At 36.4% G+C, this 18,152-nt stretch overlaps 2 protein-coding genes across 3 annotated transcripts in view; both read left to right on the forward strand.

Annotated features, from left to right (window-relative positions):
• The window catches only part of atp8b5b (ATPase phospholipid transporting 8B5b), a 33,900-nt gene extending 29,738 nt beyond the window's left edge, over positions 1-4,162 (forward strand). For both annotated transcript variants that reach the window (XR_015500950.1, XM_087270403.1), the window contains exon 28: positions 3,063-4,162. Coding sequence is in view for 1 of the 2 variants with exons in the window: in XM_087270403.1 (XP_087126529.1) it covers positions 3,063-3,320 (258 nt within the window). In the remaining variant the exon portion in view is untranslated. The remainder of the gene's footprint in view (positions 1-3,062) is intronic.
• A 3,711-nt stretch (positions 4,163-7,873) lies between these two features.
• LOC101886642 (AP-4 complex accessory subunit RUSC2) lies at positions 7,874-17,993 on the forward strand. Its single transcript, XM_087270404.1, has 11 exons — positions 7,874-8,219; positions 8,783-10,070; positions 10,748-11,180; positions 11,266-12,006; positions 12,426-12,548; positions 13,098-13,174; positions 13,527-13,701; positions 15,142-15,244; positions 15,319-15,365; positions 15,459-15,939; positions 16,029-17,993. Exons 2-11 carry the CDS (start codon positions 8,925-8,927, stop codon positions 16,114-16,116), a joined length of 3,414 nt encoding a protein of 1,137 aa, XP_087126530.1. The 5' UTR covers positions 7,874-8,219; positions 8,783-8,924; the 3' UTR covers positions 16,117-17,993.
• The last annotated feature ends 159 nt before the right edge of the window (positions 17,994-18,152 follow it).

Consider the following 18,152-nt stretch of genomic DNA (forward strand, 5'->3'; position numbering starts at 1 on the left):
ATAAATAAATAACAAGATTTGAATCAACTAATTTCACAGGTTTTGAGAAAAGCCATAACTTTAGGCTGCAGATAAAAAAAGTCTGCAAAATCCTGGAGGGGCTAATTAGTATGAAAAATACTGTAGTAAGAACATGAATATTCTCAAATATAAAGATGAAACAAAGCACTTCTGTAGGGAATTATTTATTTAAGAGCAATCCTTGCCCAAGCTAATATTGCATTATTTATTCACCCGGACAAAACTCACGCCAGCACGAGGAGAACATGCCAACTCCTCACAGAAATGCCAACTGAACCAGCCGGGACCTTCTTGCTGTGAGGTGACAGTGCTAACCACCTGAGCCACCATGCCGCTCACTATATTACAATATGCATGGTTAAATTAAACTATAATTAAGTGTCAGAACCCTTAATATTACACCACTAGATTTATGTTTTTTTCTGCTCACATACTCAACTCATATTATCATCAACACAAACACCTCATACGTAATTTAGTAATAGCTCTTAAGGCACCTCAGTAGAACCAGCAGATGCTGTAGAAATTCCCATAGGTGTCATTTTTCTATAATATCTATAGCTCAATAGTTTTTAGCTTTTTCCAGACAAATATCATGGCATGTCAAGCTCCTTCTACTAAATGTTTACTATTTATAGCTGCTCTGTCCAAAAGCACAGAGAAAGTCTCTGGGGCGCTGCGGCAGGATGTCAGTGTGAGATGTTGCTCTGTTTATGAGCTGAACTCATGTGTTGAATGAGTCAGAGCTGTGGATGCGGAGGCACGTCTGCAGAACAGCTTCACACTGAGCTGGAATGTCAAGGTTATTTCTGGAGCTCACAGTCGCTGGGCCACAAATCAGCACGAGTCATTCATAAACAATCAGCACGTTGATATGCATATCGACATGTCGAATATTCTGTTGTGCAAATTTCAGTTTATGTAGTGACCTCAAAATGTAATAAATAGTGTATCTAACCTTTAGCTTTTAATTTACTTATTTGAAGGTCCTGTGAAACTAAAATAAAGTTTTTTTAAGGTGAGCATAATAACAGAACCCAAAAATGTAATTAGTATGATAGAACTTGCTCCTTTGTCACATGAACATGAGTAGAAATACCTGAAGCAGTTGACTGTGGCATTGTCAATGTTGTGCAAATTTCCACAGTATGTCTGATAATTTAAGCCCCTTTAAGCAATATTTTTTTCGCTAGTTTACAGAACAAACCATCATTATACAATAACTTGCCTAATTACCCTATCCTGCCTAGTGTCACTTTAAGCTGTATAGAAGTGTTTTGAAAAAAAGCTAGTCAAATATTATTTACTGTCATCATGGCAAAGATAAAATAAATCAGTTATTAGAGATGAGTTATTAAAACTATTATGATTAGAAATGTGTTGAGAAAGTCTCTCTGTTAAACAGAAATTTGGGAAAAAATATACGGGGGCTAATAATTCTGACTTCAACTGTACACATATGACAATATGATGATATACAGCCACATCACACTGCTACGAGTGTGATATTGTGTTTATACAACAGTTTGACAGCATAATCATGTATATAAAAAAAAAAATCAAACACAGAAAGTCTCAAAACCCTTTTGTAAGAGGAACTACTTTCTTCCACCGTTCATTTACTGTACATCTGCAACTGACGTCAAAACAGCAGTAACCGTTGCTCATTCGCCATCACTTTAGAGCTAGCATTTGAATCATTCTCTAGCGTAATATCCAAAGTGATGACAAAACAAGTGATTTTGCTCACATTTTAAAATGATAAAGCTGTATAGCATGAAACGCCATCAGTCTACAGAGATTTTCCAGTGTTTCTCTTTTGCAATCACAATAATTAACCCAGAAAAATCGAAAGCAGTGGAAATACTGCCAGATTACTGTTGTGTTAGCGATAAGAAAAAAAGCTAAACACATGCAGGCATTTCTTCTTTCTTTCTTTTTACTGAACTAGTCTGCAGTAACGAAAACAGGAGACACATTAGAAACAAACAGATGGTAACTCAGGGTTATACAAAGAGTGGCCAACACAAAATACACACATTCCTGATATGCGAGTCCCATCTCACACTCAACACACTACAATTACTTTGGTATAAATACAGCACTACAACATACAAAAGAGAGAGAGATGGACTTAGAAAACACTTACCAGTTTTAGAATGATTTGATCAGCTGTAGTTTAAAATTACGGTGGGTTTTTCCTCCGTAAGGGCCTATTATGCAGTCTCTGTCGCCCTTTTTGTGGATGGACAACGTCAACTGTCTTTGCTCTGCTCAATGACAGGCTGATGGAAATTTGTGTCCAAAATGACTATCCTTACAAACAAACTGCATAGCTCTAATCTAAACAACGACAATCTCACCTAAAAAAGCCTCAAAAGTACATGATGTTGCCCAAGAGCTGCAATATTTGTCAAACTGTAGTAAGTTTCTTCATCTGCTGTCACTCGATGTGGGCCGAGTATTATAGAAGGGTGAGGAGGCTGTAGAAGTTCAGCTATTGCAGAATATCATACTGCTTTCAGCCAATCAAATTCGAGAACCAGACAGAACTGTTGTATAAATATATACATCCATCTGTTAATTTTTTTTTCCTGCAAGCTTCACATTTAAATAAAGGCATGGAATTTTTCGTCCTCCTTTTAAAACTTTCATAATAGTATGATAACATGACAATATGTAAAACAGCTGCACTTCCTCATGAGATTATGTTCTTGAGGGAACATCATATGGCATCACATGGGGACATAATAATGACGTGTGCCATTAATCCATCAACTTTACTATAACATGTAAAATGCTAACATAAAAGTAAGATTCTGAAAGGTAGTTATTCATAATATAATGCCATAACATAATATAATAATCACAAAATAGTCTTATTCAGAATAAGGTAAATAATTGGATTTCTGATGCCCATGTAAATGTACCTATTGTCAGCATAAGAATGCCATGTAAACTCTTTAGTTGTAGATTTTCTGTCTTCTCATTTTTTCATTACTAATGTTAGTCTCTGATGATATTGTTCTTTTACTCTAAAGGTGCGTCATAAGGTCAAACAGGCTAAAGCTGAGCCTCCGCCACCGCCTCAGAGATTCCCTCGCAGGAGAATTAGCACACGGCGATCTGGTTATGCTTTCTCTCACGCCCGCGGTTATGGAGACCTGGTCACCTCTGGACGCTTCCTGCGGATCCCGGTTAAAAGTAGACCAGCTCTTTTCTCTAAAAATGAGTCTCCGGTGGCTGACAGCACACCTCAGACATACATAAGCATCTTCGAGGAGACGCAGAACCCCTAAACCACCAACAAGACATGCAGGATTTCACCTCCACCACTGGTGTTATTTAAAGAAGTGTTTGCAGAGATATTCTTAGTGAAGGTTAAACATATTTCACAGATGAGTAAGTGAGATTGTAAAGCTGTGAGAAACGGGTTTTAACTGTAAGGAGTTGATGAAAAATCATGTCTTCAGAGGATTCTGAAAGTTATATTAACATCTACACATAAACAATTGGTCCATGTTAAGAGCAGAGGATGTAGTAAAGTTTTTTTTTAGACATCTTTATTTTCTGTTAGTCTGTCCACAAAATGCCTAGAGATAAAATGAGATTATTACATAAAGGGTGCATAGATGCACATTTTAATTGTGTTTGACAGTTTTATATGCAAATGTTTAGTTTGTTCCTTTTTATAATATATATAGAGCGAGAGGATTATTAAAATGGCCACTACAATGCTTTGATTTTACATACTTCTTCTATCATGTTTTGTACAAATATGTGTAATCTCTAGTACGTTCCCTTTTAATGCTGAGCTTAATTTCCCCTTCGGCATTGGGGTTATTTAAAGGAATGTTCGCAGAAATAGTCTTTGCGGGGTTTCAAATGATTGTACAAAGGGGTAAGGGGTTTTTAACTGTGAGTAACTGATGAAAATTGTCATAAAAAATGAGGTTCCTTAATGTATTAAAACTACGCACACAAACACTTAACGTTAAATCTGCCATTTGGCTATAAAGATGTTTGATGAGATGGTCACTAAAAATGCTTAAGATTTTACATTCCGCTTTACGATGTTTTGTATAAAGATGCAAATGTGCCTTGATCAGTGATATTCAATAAACTTCTTGTATCTTTTGTATATTGTTTGTATCTGTCTGATTGCTATCAGATGTAAAATTCTAGAAAACATTTGATCGGAATCTGAAAATCTGATGAGAATAGGAAGCACAAAGTACTGTCAGAGCCTGTGAGCTTTGAATGCTAAAGATTTTATAAATGTAATTTTATATAGTTTCTCATATTAAAAGCATAGATCAATTTTATCTATGCTTCGCTATAAGTAAAACTAATATAAAATGTGACCAGAAGAGAATGATTTATAAGGAAAACATTAACATTAACAAGACGTTTCCTTCAGAAACAGCATTTTGTAATTGCAATGCTTGTGCTAACAAACAATGTTAAATACTTTTAGTATGCTCAGAGACTGACATTAAACATTGTGAAATAATTGAGCCCAGTTCTCTGCTTATCATTATGTTGCCTTCCTGTCTGTATCTAAAGAAAATGCCAAAAAAAGATTTCCTCTGGATTAACAAGGCTCCATTATGCTGAGTGATGGAGTGGCCCAGTTGTCGTTGTTTTCTGCATGAGTGCACTGGATGAGCTAGAAAGACGAAATACTACAGAAGGTTTGAGTGGCGGGTCGAAATCAAGTCCAAATCAAGTTTTATGTCAAAAGGGAACAGAATCTCTAAGTAATGTTTCCACAAAAAAATAATAATAATAAAATGTTGCCATTCTGAAGGCATATGGGGATCCAACCTGGTAATAGCAGTGTGTGCCATTATCTTGATTACTACTTTCAAAGTAAACTGTGGTGAATGTTATTCAAATAATGGTTAAAATGACCATTTCAAATTTCATTTATTCATTTTCTTTTCGGCTTATTCCCTTTATTAATCCGGGGTTGCCACAGCGGAATGAACCGCCAACTTATCCAGCACGTTTTTGCGCAGCGAATGCCTTTCCAGCTGCAACCCATCTCTGGGAAACATCCACACACACTCCTTCACACACATACACTACGCACAATTTTAGCTTAACCAAATTACCTGTACCACATGTCTTTGGACGTATGGAAAACTGGAGCACCCAGAAAAAACCCACACGAATACGGGGAGAACATGCAAACTTCACACAGAAATGCCAACTGACCCAGCCGATGCCCGAACCAGCAACCTTCTTGATGTAAGGCGACAGCACAACTTACTGCGCCACCGCATCATTTAAAGTATGTTTTATTCATTTTATTTAAAGTGTGCTGCACACTACAGAGACTACTGAGTTAAAGCTAGACTTCACAAAATTTAATTGCAAATCAATTGAGAATATCAATCAGAAAAATTGCAATAAGATATTTGTGTAAAATCGCACAACCACTTGTTTTGACTTGTTAAAGCATAAAGCTTTATGCAGCATTGTGAAAACAATTAAAACTTGGGTTCTTAAGTAAAGCAGTTTTTCAAGAGCAGGTTTAACAAACAATATCTTAAATTACAACAAATGCAAAATGAAGGACTCCATGTTTATGTTGTTTGTAACAAAAATACATAGAGCTTTTAGTTGAAAAGAGATTTTAGTTCAGTGCATAGAATTTAGCTGTTGTTTGTTCATTTTCAGATTCCAAACTTAGTGGAATAAGTGGGACATTCTTTTTTACATTTACAAAACTATAATATAGAATAGTACATGTTATGAAATTGTTATACCATTACATCCCTATTGCCTAATAAAGTAGCTGCTGAGTACATAGTATACTATACTATACTCTAGCTGTTCCTTGTTGATTAATTCATTCATTTTCTTTTTTCAGCTTAGTCCCTTATTTAATCTCGGTTCGCCATAGTGGAATGAACCTCCAACTTATCCAGCACATGTTTTACGCAGTGGATGCCCATCCAGCTGCAACCCAACACTTGGAAACACTCATACACTCTTATTTACACACATACACTACGGACAATTTTAGCTTACCCAATTCAACTAAACCACGTCTTTGGACTGTGGGGGAAACCGAAGCACCCAGAGAAAACCTGAGGAGAACTTGCAAACTCCACACAGAAACACGACCTTCTTGCTGTGAGGCGACTGCAATACCTTCTGCGCCACCGCTTCGCCCCTTGTTGATTCTAAACCTCCAAATACTTTTGATGAATGTAATAGTTTTGTTGATTTAGGCCAGTAGATTAACAGTAAAATCACTAAGCCTTTTGATGTACAATCTGATGAGCTTGTTGTTGTTTACAATGTGGATGGTGGATACACATACAGTTTATGAGCTTTTCCCTAATGCACTGTTGATTTGAAACACAGAGGCAGTCGGGTGAAGAGATTTAGCCACCTTTCCTAGCAGATGTTTGGGAGATTATCCATATCCATGCGTCACCAAAGGCAAGAGTCTGTCAACTCATTATACTGGAGTGACATAAGGGTAAAAAAGCAAAAACATTTATTTTGTTGATTTTAACTCTTTCTGGTTGTTTTGGATTCAGATGAATGGGATAAATTATATGTAAAATACAGCATAAAGTCAAACAGCTTATGAACAATCCCAGCGGATGTTTGATGTCAACACGACATTAAAAACGTCAAAAATTCAACTCATTTTGATATCAAAACCTTCATGTCCATTTCACATTCACACACTGATGTTTTTTTTTTTTACCACCAAAATAACATCAAAGACTATTATAATATAAGAAAAGTTTTTTTATTTATTTATTTATTTATTATTAATTTTATTACTTCTATTTTTGTTATCATTATTATTATTACTGTTTTGACTTGCCCTCCTGTTATTTCCTCATTATTATGATTATTATTACTTCTACATTGTCATTCTTCAGGTTGCTATTGTAGTAGTAGTAATGTGTATATAATTTTTTTTCTCTTCTCATTTATGTACTCTGACCTGTCCACCCAGTTACCTTTACCTCAGTACCTGACTGTATTGTTGTTAAGTTTTTTCATCTGTTCTGTGTTGTTTTGTTTTCTTTGTATGTTATCCCAATTTGTTTAACTCTTGCATATTCTAATAAATAAATAAAAAGTTTTATTTGAAAGCGTCAGTTACAAATTGGCACTGGATTTTGTATCTCTACTTTGCATGTACTTGATCAAAAACGAGATCAAATTGGCTTCTAACATTGGCGTCGAAAAAAAAAACATGTCCAAAATCCATTAGAGCACAGTCCTGCTACCCATTTATAAACTTTTTTTTATGCCAATGTTGGATGTCAATTAGATGTCGTTTTGAGGTAGTCAACTGACATCAGATTAATTAGAATTTCTGATGTATTTTATGACATGTTTTTGATGTTTAGTTTGTGCCTTTTGGAATGTGTGTGCGATACATAAATTATAACTAAAAACAGATTTACAGCTCGGTGGAAAGAAGACTTATCAATAAATAATGACTTGTTCCTCATAATTGCTTAGAAGACACTTTAAAATTGCTTTTGTGTGTGTGTGTGTGTGTGTGTGTGTGTGTGTGTGTGTGTGTGTCCATTGTAATCGTACAGAAAAGAGAAACAAGCATAGTCTTCAAAATATCTCCTGTTTGGAACAATTGAAGTAATATAAATATGAAAATGATTGAATAGAAGCGAACTAGTTCTGTGACCAAAGTCTTTCTATCATCTTTTCTATGCGAGAGATGTTTCATTTTTAACCTAGTTTCTCACAGAGGATCTCAGTTTTTAAATTCCAAGTCGTCTTTTTAGTATGAGTCAGTGTTCAATCCCCCCCATGCTGAGAGCAGAGGCAAATCTGCCATCCCCTCAAATATGATCCCTCAACAACAAAGCTCTGAGCATGCTCAGTGGGGTCTGTGATGCTGTTGCTATAGGACTGTGGGGCTCAGAACCGCTGGGCTGGAGCAGGAGGAGGAGGGAGGCTGAGAGGAGCTGATGAGCCGAGGAGTGCAGAGCAGAAAAAAAGTGGGATTAAACAGGAACTATATGAGGGATGTTACCCGTTTCCTATTTTTTTTATTTTCTTTGCTTAGACTCTGCTGAGTGGATGTGGAGCATTAGGTTGTGGCCAGGCGGTGTGTTTGCTCCAGTTACTGGCAGTGCAGACAGAATGAGAGTGACTCTGTGCTGGCTCTAGGATTGATGGGGCTTCACGGATGGGTGAGTTGATGCAGTTGTCCGTGTTTAACAGCTTGACCACAGGGTCTTCATTTACTGTTAACCAAACAGAGAATTGTGGTGCTGGGATCTACAAATAAAATGCTCAGCATCTTTTAAATAACTGTGTTTGTTTTAATTAGTTATAGTTTGGGGACAGTTGAATCTAGAAGCAAGCAAAATAAGTCAAATGTGATTGCGTGTTCAGGTTTAAAGTGCCTACAGTTTCTGTGAGAAAACCACATTACTAAGTAATCTTCTACCCAGTGTTATCTAAATGTAGAAAGTGTTACTGTAATGGCATTGTACTGGCACTGTAATGACAGAAAATGATTGGTTCAATATAAAAATAACTGAAACAAACAGGAAGTCAAACATTCTTTCTAGGGGTTAATCATCTTTAGGTACAAGTAGTCTAATTAAAAAACTTCATAATTCAACTTCATTTGTCAAGATATCTAAACCAATATGTGTCATTTGTTTTGCAAAGAGGATTTATGTTTGATAAAGAATGCATATGAAAGAATTTTATAGCTAATCCACTACATTTTTATTTTCTTCTTCAGAATCTGTCTTGAAAGCAATAAAAATGCAGGCATCTGAGGTTACAAGAGATTCTGCTGATGCTTGTGTTCACGCTGTTTATGTCACTTAGCCATCCTGTCATGCAAGGACTGATTTGAAGGTTGAAGTGCTGGTGCTTAGAAAATGGACGTCTCCCCAAAGTCAGGAGAAACTCTGATTGTGTCTGTTGGGTGGCACCTATGTAACTTGGTACAGACATCCAGGCGGCCACGCTCTTTGAATTTGACCCACAGTTTATCATTACCTGAGAGAGGCAATCTTCCAAGGGAAGCTCTTGACTTTGGCTGTCTAAATCACATCAGCAAGTCGAGTTCAACAGAAAGAGCAGAAAAGAAGGGGACTGAAAATTCAAGAGGATATGAATCATCCCCAATGCTTTGGGTTTTGTCAGAGGACTCTCCATTGACCAGTCCTCCTCTTAAAAAAGAGGCATTGCATCGTAGATGTACTCCCAGATGGCAAAACCTCTTCATCCCTGAAGCAGAAGTGAATGAGGATGAAGAGGATGAGGACTCAGATGGGGACAACTTGCACAAGTACCATGAAGGGTCATCCCTTCAACTACAAGGAAACGTTACTCAAGGTAGTATGGATCCTTCGAGCCAAGCCAAAGAAAACAAAGATCAAGGTTGCAGGGATAGCAAAGGAACCCCTGTATTAATGGACTGTGATGAACAGGATTGGGGAGATGAGGAACACTTTAGCAATCATTCTCTTGAGGAACCTGATCATTGCTGTCCTCCAACTGAAAACCTTATCGAATCCATTAGTCAAAACCAAACAGACTATATCACTGACTCTTCCTGCAACAGTTCAGATGGAGTACTAGTTAACTTCAGTGCCATCTACAACAAAACCAACAATGCAGTTCCGGCTGCTCCATTTAACCTAGATAGTCCTGTTGGTGGACCATGTACAGTGTTACAAGACAGTTCAAACCCTTTGACCAGTTGGTCATCTCACAACATTGATCCAAACTGCAACATCTTTCCATCAAACTCTGAATCCATTCCATCAATAGAAATGTCTGACCTTACCTTGTGTCTGCAGAGTCAGGCACGTTTAGCAGGTTCCACTCAGAATTACTATAAACTGGTGACGTGTGACCTATCATCCCAGTCTTCACCTAGCCCACCTTGGTCCTCTTTGACCAGTTTTTCTGAGACTCAAAGCCAGGGAAGCTGTTCTCCACCTTCTGAATATTTCCTCTTTGAACATTCAGAGGAAGAGAAAAGAGAGATGCCGAAGGCTGACCAAAGTGAACATCAGGTATTTAACCATAACCATACTATGCTCATGGTAACTATACGATTTATGGTTTTGCTTAAAGTGTTAGTTCATCCAAAAATGAAAATGATGTTAATGATTACACACCTTTGTGTCACTGAAAAAAAAGTAACACTTTCATTCATCTTTAGAACACAAATTAAGATGTTTTAGATGAAATCTGAGAGCACGGTTCCCAACTCGTCCAATAAAAAAAGCTACAAGAACAGATTTGTGCACACATAAAGCAAATATAACAAATTCATTCAACAGTTTCTTCTGCTCATTGTCAGTTTAAGGCATGCGTTCACATTAGCGACAGGACGCACATGACGTACAGTACACCCATTGGAATGACATTCAGTTATTAACTAAATGTTCATTTTTGGATGATCTAACCCTTTAGGGCGTTGGCCTCAGATTCCTGGAGGGCCGCAGCTCTGCACAGTTTTGCTCCAAACCTAATCAAACACAGCAGATCCAAATAATCAAGGTGTTCAAGACTACTAGAGACTATTAAACAGAGCTGTGGCCCTCCAGGAATTGAGATTGAGACCATTGCTTTAGGTTATTAAGGTGTAACAGATATATTGTTCATAGATTAAATAGCCATATACGGTTACATATACATAAATCTTGTAAATTATAATTGTGAAACTAAAACATTTAAACTTTTTCAGAGTGATGGGAACATTCAAATGAAGAATTCCAAACATGCCTCAAAGGACCAAACTAAACGAACAAAAGAGAGAATGAAACCCTGTCAGGCTGCCTCCAGAGAACAGGATAATCGTAATTCTTTGAAGACTCCTCAGTCTCAGAGCTGGATTGGCAGCCATAAATGTACCTTATCAACGCTGGGAGCCTTACAAAACAGCTGCCCCTGCCATTTAGACACAGGCTTATCTTCACCTTCGTCTAGGCAACATGCCACCTCTTTTGCAGAAATTGCCAGTTGTAAGAAAGGAATTGGAGAATCTTATTTAAAATTGACCACAGATGATCCATCAAGTTCAAGCTTCATCCATGAGATCACCTCCATCCAGAAACAGCTTGACTCAGAGATGATAACAAATCCGAGTGCTGACAGCTGTATTTACTCCACTCCACAAGGTAAGGAGTATTATGAAGATTATTTAGTCCTTGCTTTTACAGGCTAACTGCAATAGTTATCCACACATTTTCCCTGTGTCTATAGGTGCATGTGCTTCATCTCCAGAAGTTGTGCGATACACTAAAGCACAAAGGCCCAACTTTCTCCCCATCCAACCCTTTGTGCTTCAGGCACCCTCAGGAAAGCAACAGAGCAAGGCACTTGGGTCCCTTCTTAATCAGTACATCAGCCACAAATACAGCAACCCTGGGCCATCCAAAGCATGCAAAAGCAAGGCAACTCCCTACCATTTGCAACCTTCTTCTCTCGATAGCTCCTCTACTATCTATCTGGAAGCAGTGACCAGTTCAGACACTTGTTCTACCTGCACATCAAGTCCTATTTTGCCCAATAATTGCCCCCCATGTACTCAGCCCTGCACCCTGCTGGGGCTCATTCACCAGGACTTGATGAATAGAAATCCACTTATGAGTCAGAATAGAAGATCAAGAACTCCGGAGCAATCCGATGATAGTCCAAAGCCCTGCTCAAGTCAAACATTATCAAGCCAAAAACAATTATATTCTGGACAAAGGGGTTCTGAGAATTGTCTTGCTGAGCAGATGCCCCTTGTACAAACACAGACTAATTCAGTACTAAAAAAGGAGACTACATGTTCGCCAGATGCATCTCATTCTTTACATCAAAGCTCCTCCCCTGCCATCACTTCAGTCACCTCCTTAACCTCTATTAACTCCCTCATCTCTCTGTCCACCACTGGATGGAAATCCAATGAAGATGTCACCACCAATACTTACCACATCTTTGGGCCAAAAGAGTCACCTTGTAAGTTTGTACCTATATTACTTTTTCTCTGTGTGGTGATCTGAAATATCCATGTATCATGTGCATATTTGAACAATTTGAATACTTCAGCAAGTTGGTAAGAATGAATTTGTTATGTGAAACTTAAAGGGACAATTGACCCCATAAAAATCTAAATTTTTTCACCCTCAAATGGTTCCAAAGGTTTCTTTCGGTTAAAAGCTGAAAACCTGTCAACTTCCATATTAGGAAAAACAAATACAGTAGGTTTAAATGGATACAGGCTTCTATAGCCTTCTTCAAAATATTTTTTTTGTGTGTGTTTAACAGAAGAAAGTAGTAAACAATGATAGATTTTTCTTCTCTATTTCACTATTCAACTCTCCCTTTAGGGTTATATATTATTACAATAATTTATTCTAGCTTTCGCAACTCTGCAGGTGTCATGAGGGAACATCAACATGGTGACTCATTCTCTATGACTGACAACCCCCCTGAGCAGTTCAGTCTCTCACCAGAAGACCCTTCAGATCTACTTTCAATTGATCTTCTTCACAAGAGAAGTGAGATGATAAATAATCAGATCCTGCATTTTTTTATTTTTTTTGCATTCTACCCTGATTTTGTGCACATTTATTTAGCAGCATGTACTGCACAGAAATGGCCAAAGCAGAAAATATTTCAGAAATGCAAAGTACAATTCTGTCTAGAGCTGCTGTTGAAGGCAAAAAATCCCTCCTGTTAAAGAAAGATACAGAGTGGATCTCTGCAGCATTGCCTCTGCTTCCCTGAAGGGAAAAATGTGACCTACTTATAAATCTCAGTGCCTTAGATTGGCTAAAACACTCGCCATGTTTGTGTGTGTGTTTCTCTGTGATCACAAATGTGTGTACCACTATATGTTTATTCTTTAGAAGCTTTTATGCAGCTTTATTTGCAGTTGTTCTTACTCTTCATTGGTTTTATTAACAGCAAAATAACTCAAATATTGTATGCGTTTACATTTACGCATTTGCCAAATTCAGTTGAAATATTTATAAATTAGAAACACTGTTGATCATTAGAATGTGTTAATAAATTAAAATATTCCACGTCTTTCCATTATTCTGCAGGTATGTTGAAAGCTGTGAGTTTGGCAGTGAATGATATAACAGCACACTTTAACTCAAGACGAGATCCAGAAGAAAAGGTAGTATCGATGGTCAAAGAAGATTTTTTTTTAAATAAAGAGGAAAGTGGGTTAAAATATCCTGGAGAGATGCATCAATGATAATACCTATGGGGGCAAATTAGACTGCCAGTCAAAAAACAGGAAAATCTATTTTTGTTTGAAGGCTATGAAAAGCTTTTCTTTTGACAGTACAGCAAGTGATAAAGGTCAAGATGTTGCAGTTTAACAATTATATTGACATAATATATCCATAACAAAAATAAATAAATAAATAAATAAATAAATAAATAAATAAATAAATAAATAAATAAATAAATATTGTGTTGTTTGAACCTGAAGACTGAAGACTTGCTTTGTCTTTTTTTTCCAGATCAGACTAGGAAATAGTTTACTGTGCTCCACTATCAACCATCTTGTCCTTAAACAGCTTTACCCCAGAATCCAGAACATCCTTCAAGATGGTTTAAAAGCCTATACATTGGATTTGATTATTGGACAAAGACGTAACAAACTATGGAACGTCATTGAGGCCACGGCACAACCAGGTCTGTGGGAGCCATTCAGATGAAAACCAAGTAAAATAACTTTACTTTCAAAGTGCCCTCAAAAGTTTATGAGGGGTTCTAGATGGTAGTAGCCTTGCTTGCTACTCAGACTCAAAAATAGTTTAATGGAGATTGTACAGTGGCATATGCATAGAAATACATAGAGAGAAAAATACGTATTGAACATGTCACCATTTTTCACAGAAATAAAATTTATTCCTATAAAGTTTCTGTTGAACTCAATTTTTCACCAGATCTCAGTAGCAATTAATCCATGCATACAAAGAAAACAAAATTAATTTGTTTAGAAAATGAAATGACACAGGGAAAAGTATTGATCAACCTAAAAAAAATTATTCAAAGGTGATTTCTTGGATTTAACTTTTTTAAGCTAAGTGGTTGTAAACTATTTATTTGTGCTGAATTGTTTAAATTCAACCCAAATAAATAGTTTGCAATAATTTAGCAAAAATAATTTTTACAGTGCATGAAGACATGTTTAAGCTTTTTATAAAAAAAAAAAAATTGCAAAAAAACGTTGAAAACCCAAACAGCAGCTGAAATCTCCCAGTAGTTATTTAGCAACCATGCTCCTCATCAGTGTTAATGAATATTAGCCAATGACTACAAAATCTGGGTCACTTTCATGTCAACAGCTCCTTTTAAAATATATTGATGATGTGTTCAATACTTTTTCACCCAATGACCAGTATATGTACAGTTGAAGTCAGAATTGTTAGCCCCCCTGTATTATTAGCCCCCCTGTTTATTTTTCCCCATTTTCTTTTTAACAGAGGTTTTTTCAACACATTTCTAAACATAATAGTTTTAATAACCGATTTCTAATAATTGATTTATTTTATCTTTGCCATGATGACAGTAAATAATATTTGACTAGATATTTTTCAGGACACTTCTATACAGCTTAATGTGACACTTATAGGCTTAACTAGATTACTTAGGGTAATAGGCAGGTTAGGATAATTAGGCAAGTCATTGTATAACGATAATTTGTTCTGTAGACAATGGAAAAAATATAGCTTAAAGGGGCTAATCATTTTGTCCTTAAAATGGTGTTTAAAAATTAAAAACGGCTTTTATTCGAGCCAAACTAAATGAAGTAAGACTTTCTGCTCAACAAAAAATATTATCAGACATACTGTGACTTTTTTTGCTCTGTTAAACATCATTTTGAAATAGTTAAAAAACTAAAAAAAATTAAAGGGGGGTTAATAATTCTGACTTCAACTGAATATATAATTATTTTTTATTACTAGTTAGAATTTTTGCAAACTTTTATTTTACCGAATACACTACTTTAGCGAACCAGAACTAGATTTATCATCCAGTCTGAAGAAAACAGCGCAGACCGTTTCTACTTGCAGTTGTATTTGGACACTGCTCATTTTTTAATCATTTTCAATGTTTATATCTTCATAGGCTCATCTACCCGACTGCCTGACAGCTTGGTGTCTGTTGTAAAAAGATGTTCCCATATACCAAGTCACAAGCGGCTCAGTGTTTTCTTCACAGATCTGCTAAAGTAGGTCAAAAACTGAATACATTTGTAAAAATACTTCCAAAGTAAAGATATCTAATGAATGTATCGCTCTGCAGTTTGCGTGCGTTGGAGTTCTGGATCCATCATTTATACACTTCCATTGGTAGGTACTGCATTATAATATTTAGAGGTGAAAAGAATATGTTTGTTATCTCTGTCCAGATACTTATGATTTTTATACTCGGTTCTTTCCAAGATGTTGTTGCAGAACACTACTACCAATGGGGATTCTTAGCTCTGGCCCAGGGGCCCACTTATGGACCACTTTTCCAGGAAATGCTTCTTTTGCTGCAGCCACTTTCCCTGCTTCCATTTGACCTCCACCTTCCATTCCAAACTAACCTTCAATGTAAGGAAAAATCAAAACAAAGAGGATCCCTATCTGATCACCTTCTAGCCCAGTCAGCTCAAATCCTTCAGATGAGCTCTATCCAGACAACCAGCAAGAGTGCAACAGGTCACAGTGATGCCAGCAAAATGGCCAGATTTAAAGAGACACAGTGTGTAATACAGAAGAAAGAAGATGAAGCAGCTGAAAAGGAAAACAGTGAAATGGCCCAATCTTCAAGTCTTCTGGAGGATAAACACTTGAGTGAGCTAAAATGGGCCAGACTCTTTGGCTCTGGAGTCTCTAAAACGCCAGTTTGGCCTGAAAAGTCCCAAAAAAATCTTACTAGGTTGGTAGTTGTGATTTCTTAAAACTTCTGATGAATTTACTGTGTTATCTTTGGTTGTTTTTTATATTAAGACATTTGTTCTCCTCCAGGAGGCCATCAGAATGGCTGAAGCTTGGTGCATCAAAAGTGGATCTGCTTGCTCAGTCAGTGTGGACAAGAAAATGGCCTGAGCAGTAACCATGACAGAGACACATGCAGCAGATAAGGATGAAATATTACCTCTAAAGTTCCCCCAAGGAATATTGCCACAACTAATTCAAAATTCAAATCAGCTGAAGGACATTTTAACTTTATAATATGGGGCTATTAAAGGCTTGATTCTGATTGGTTGATCAGAATCAAATGCTAAGGTTTGTGATTGTTTTCAAGATAATTCACAGCTAAAGTAGTTCCCGGCTGGTTTTGCTGATATTAACGTTCCACCAAACTTCTGCCAGATTTTTTCAATTATTTTAAAGATTCTTACACACAAACATCCTGACCAAGCAAATAAATATATTACACAATAGTATAAAAATGAATAATTACTTCCTGTAATTCTGTATTTTTATGATACCTACTCTCCTTTTCCCACTCTATCTCCCATACAAGCACTCATACATACATTACAGATATGCCTTCTCTTGCAGAGGGACGTGCTTTCAGTGCTGCCTCGTGACTTTATCAATAATGTAGTTTTAGAACGAAAAATCTACTTTGCAATTCAGTTGCAACAACTACCAGTACTGTTGAAAACCCAGAGACTCAGGTAATTTACACATAAATCACTCTCTCTTTTATCGGAGGATCAAATATCCATTATAAACTCTGAAATGTTTTGGAATTAGCAACTGAGTAATGAAATACTATCCATGGGAAATTAATCTAATCCTACAAAGAAAATTTTAAGAGTCAAACCCTAAAAAATATTTTGAAATAAATAAGCTGGATAGAGTCTTTAAGTTTGGTAACAATAGTATACATGTACTGTACACTAGGTGAAATAATTGACTGCGGTCCGTTGAATTATTAGTAAATAATCCACATCAATAAATAAAGTTCACTCTTTTTTCCGTTATTATTTATAACAGGGGTGTTCAAACACTTTAAGGACCGGTGTCCTGCAGATTTTAGCTCCAACTAGCCTCAACACATCTGCAAGGATGTTTCTAGAAAGCTTAGTAAGAGCTTGATTAGCCAGCCCAGGTGAGTCTGATTGGGGTTGAAACTAAACTTTGCAGGACACCGGCCCTCCAGGATCGAGTTTAGACATGCCTGATTCATAATATAGTCAAGAAATGCTCCAGTGTAAAATGCAATTGCACCAATTTCGTTTCTGGACAGAATGTTGCCTTAGTGATTTACCAATCAGGTGAATTTGTATTATAACTTAGTCTTTAAAAGTATCAAAATATTCACCTCTAAACTGTAAGCCATGGTGTGATGAAGGTTTTTTAGATTGAATTTATAACATAGCTAAAGTAATAGTACACAGTATATAACAAAGACAGACATAATCTTTTAACAATTAAGCACAAAACTGGAGTTGAGGTCCCCAGAGGTCTTTACCCAACAGCCCCTGCACTTTATCTCTGTCTCAGGTTATTGTAATTCTGGTCATATCCTTTCTCCTGTTGAACTATGTGGCTTTATGAAAGGTAAATTTCCTTATGGTCTGTTTGAAATCATTTCTATAACAGAAAATTAATTTCCACGCATGATACAACTGCTTAAATATCTAAGCATGACAAAACAATAATTTAACATTTTCAGTATTCAGTAAATTACAGCCGCTGGTTTTATTGCAATTTTGCACAATAAAATCTACTAAATATTGCTATTTTCTTTGATCAAGAGTGCATGCTGAGTACTTATACTGTGTTTTGCTGCTTTAATGAAGTAGTGATATTTGTTGATAAATACATTTGTCCAAGTGTGACCCGTGATGTTAGTGATACCAAAAAAGAGTTCATTAACAGTTTGATTTTGAGTGTTTTAACATATTTTTTTTTCTTATTTCCTGATGAAGTTGTGCCTGATTGAACCCTTGTGATAATAAAGATTTGTTGAGTCATGAGTGTTTGTTTTGTGTGATTTGAATTGAAAGTGTTTGTTAAATGAATATAATTTGAAACAAATTGCATTTCTGTAGTTTACAGAATCAAAAGTTGTTGATCATTTACATGCCAATATTAAACCACACAAATTCCAGCACTATAAAGTCAGTATGGTGA

This window comes from Danio rerio, chromosome 10 (genome assembly GCF_052040795.2).
Source record: "Danio rerio strain M-AB ecotype USA chromosome 10, GRCz13ab, whole genome shotgun sequence".
Lineage (NCBI taxonomy): Eukaryota > Metazoa > Chordata > Actinopteri > Cypriniformes > Danionidae > Danio > Danio rerio.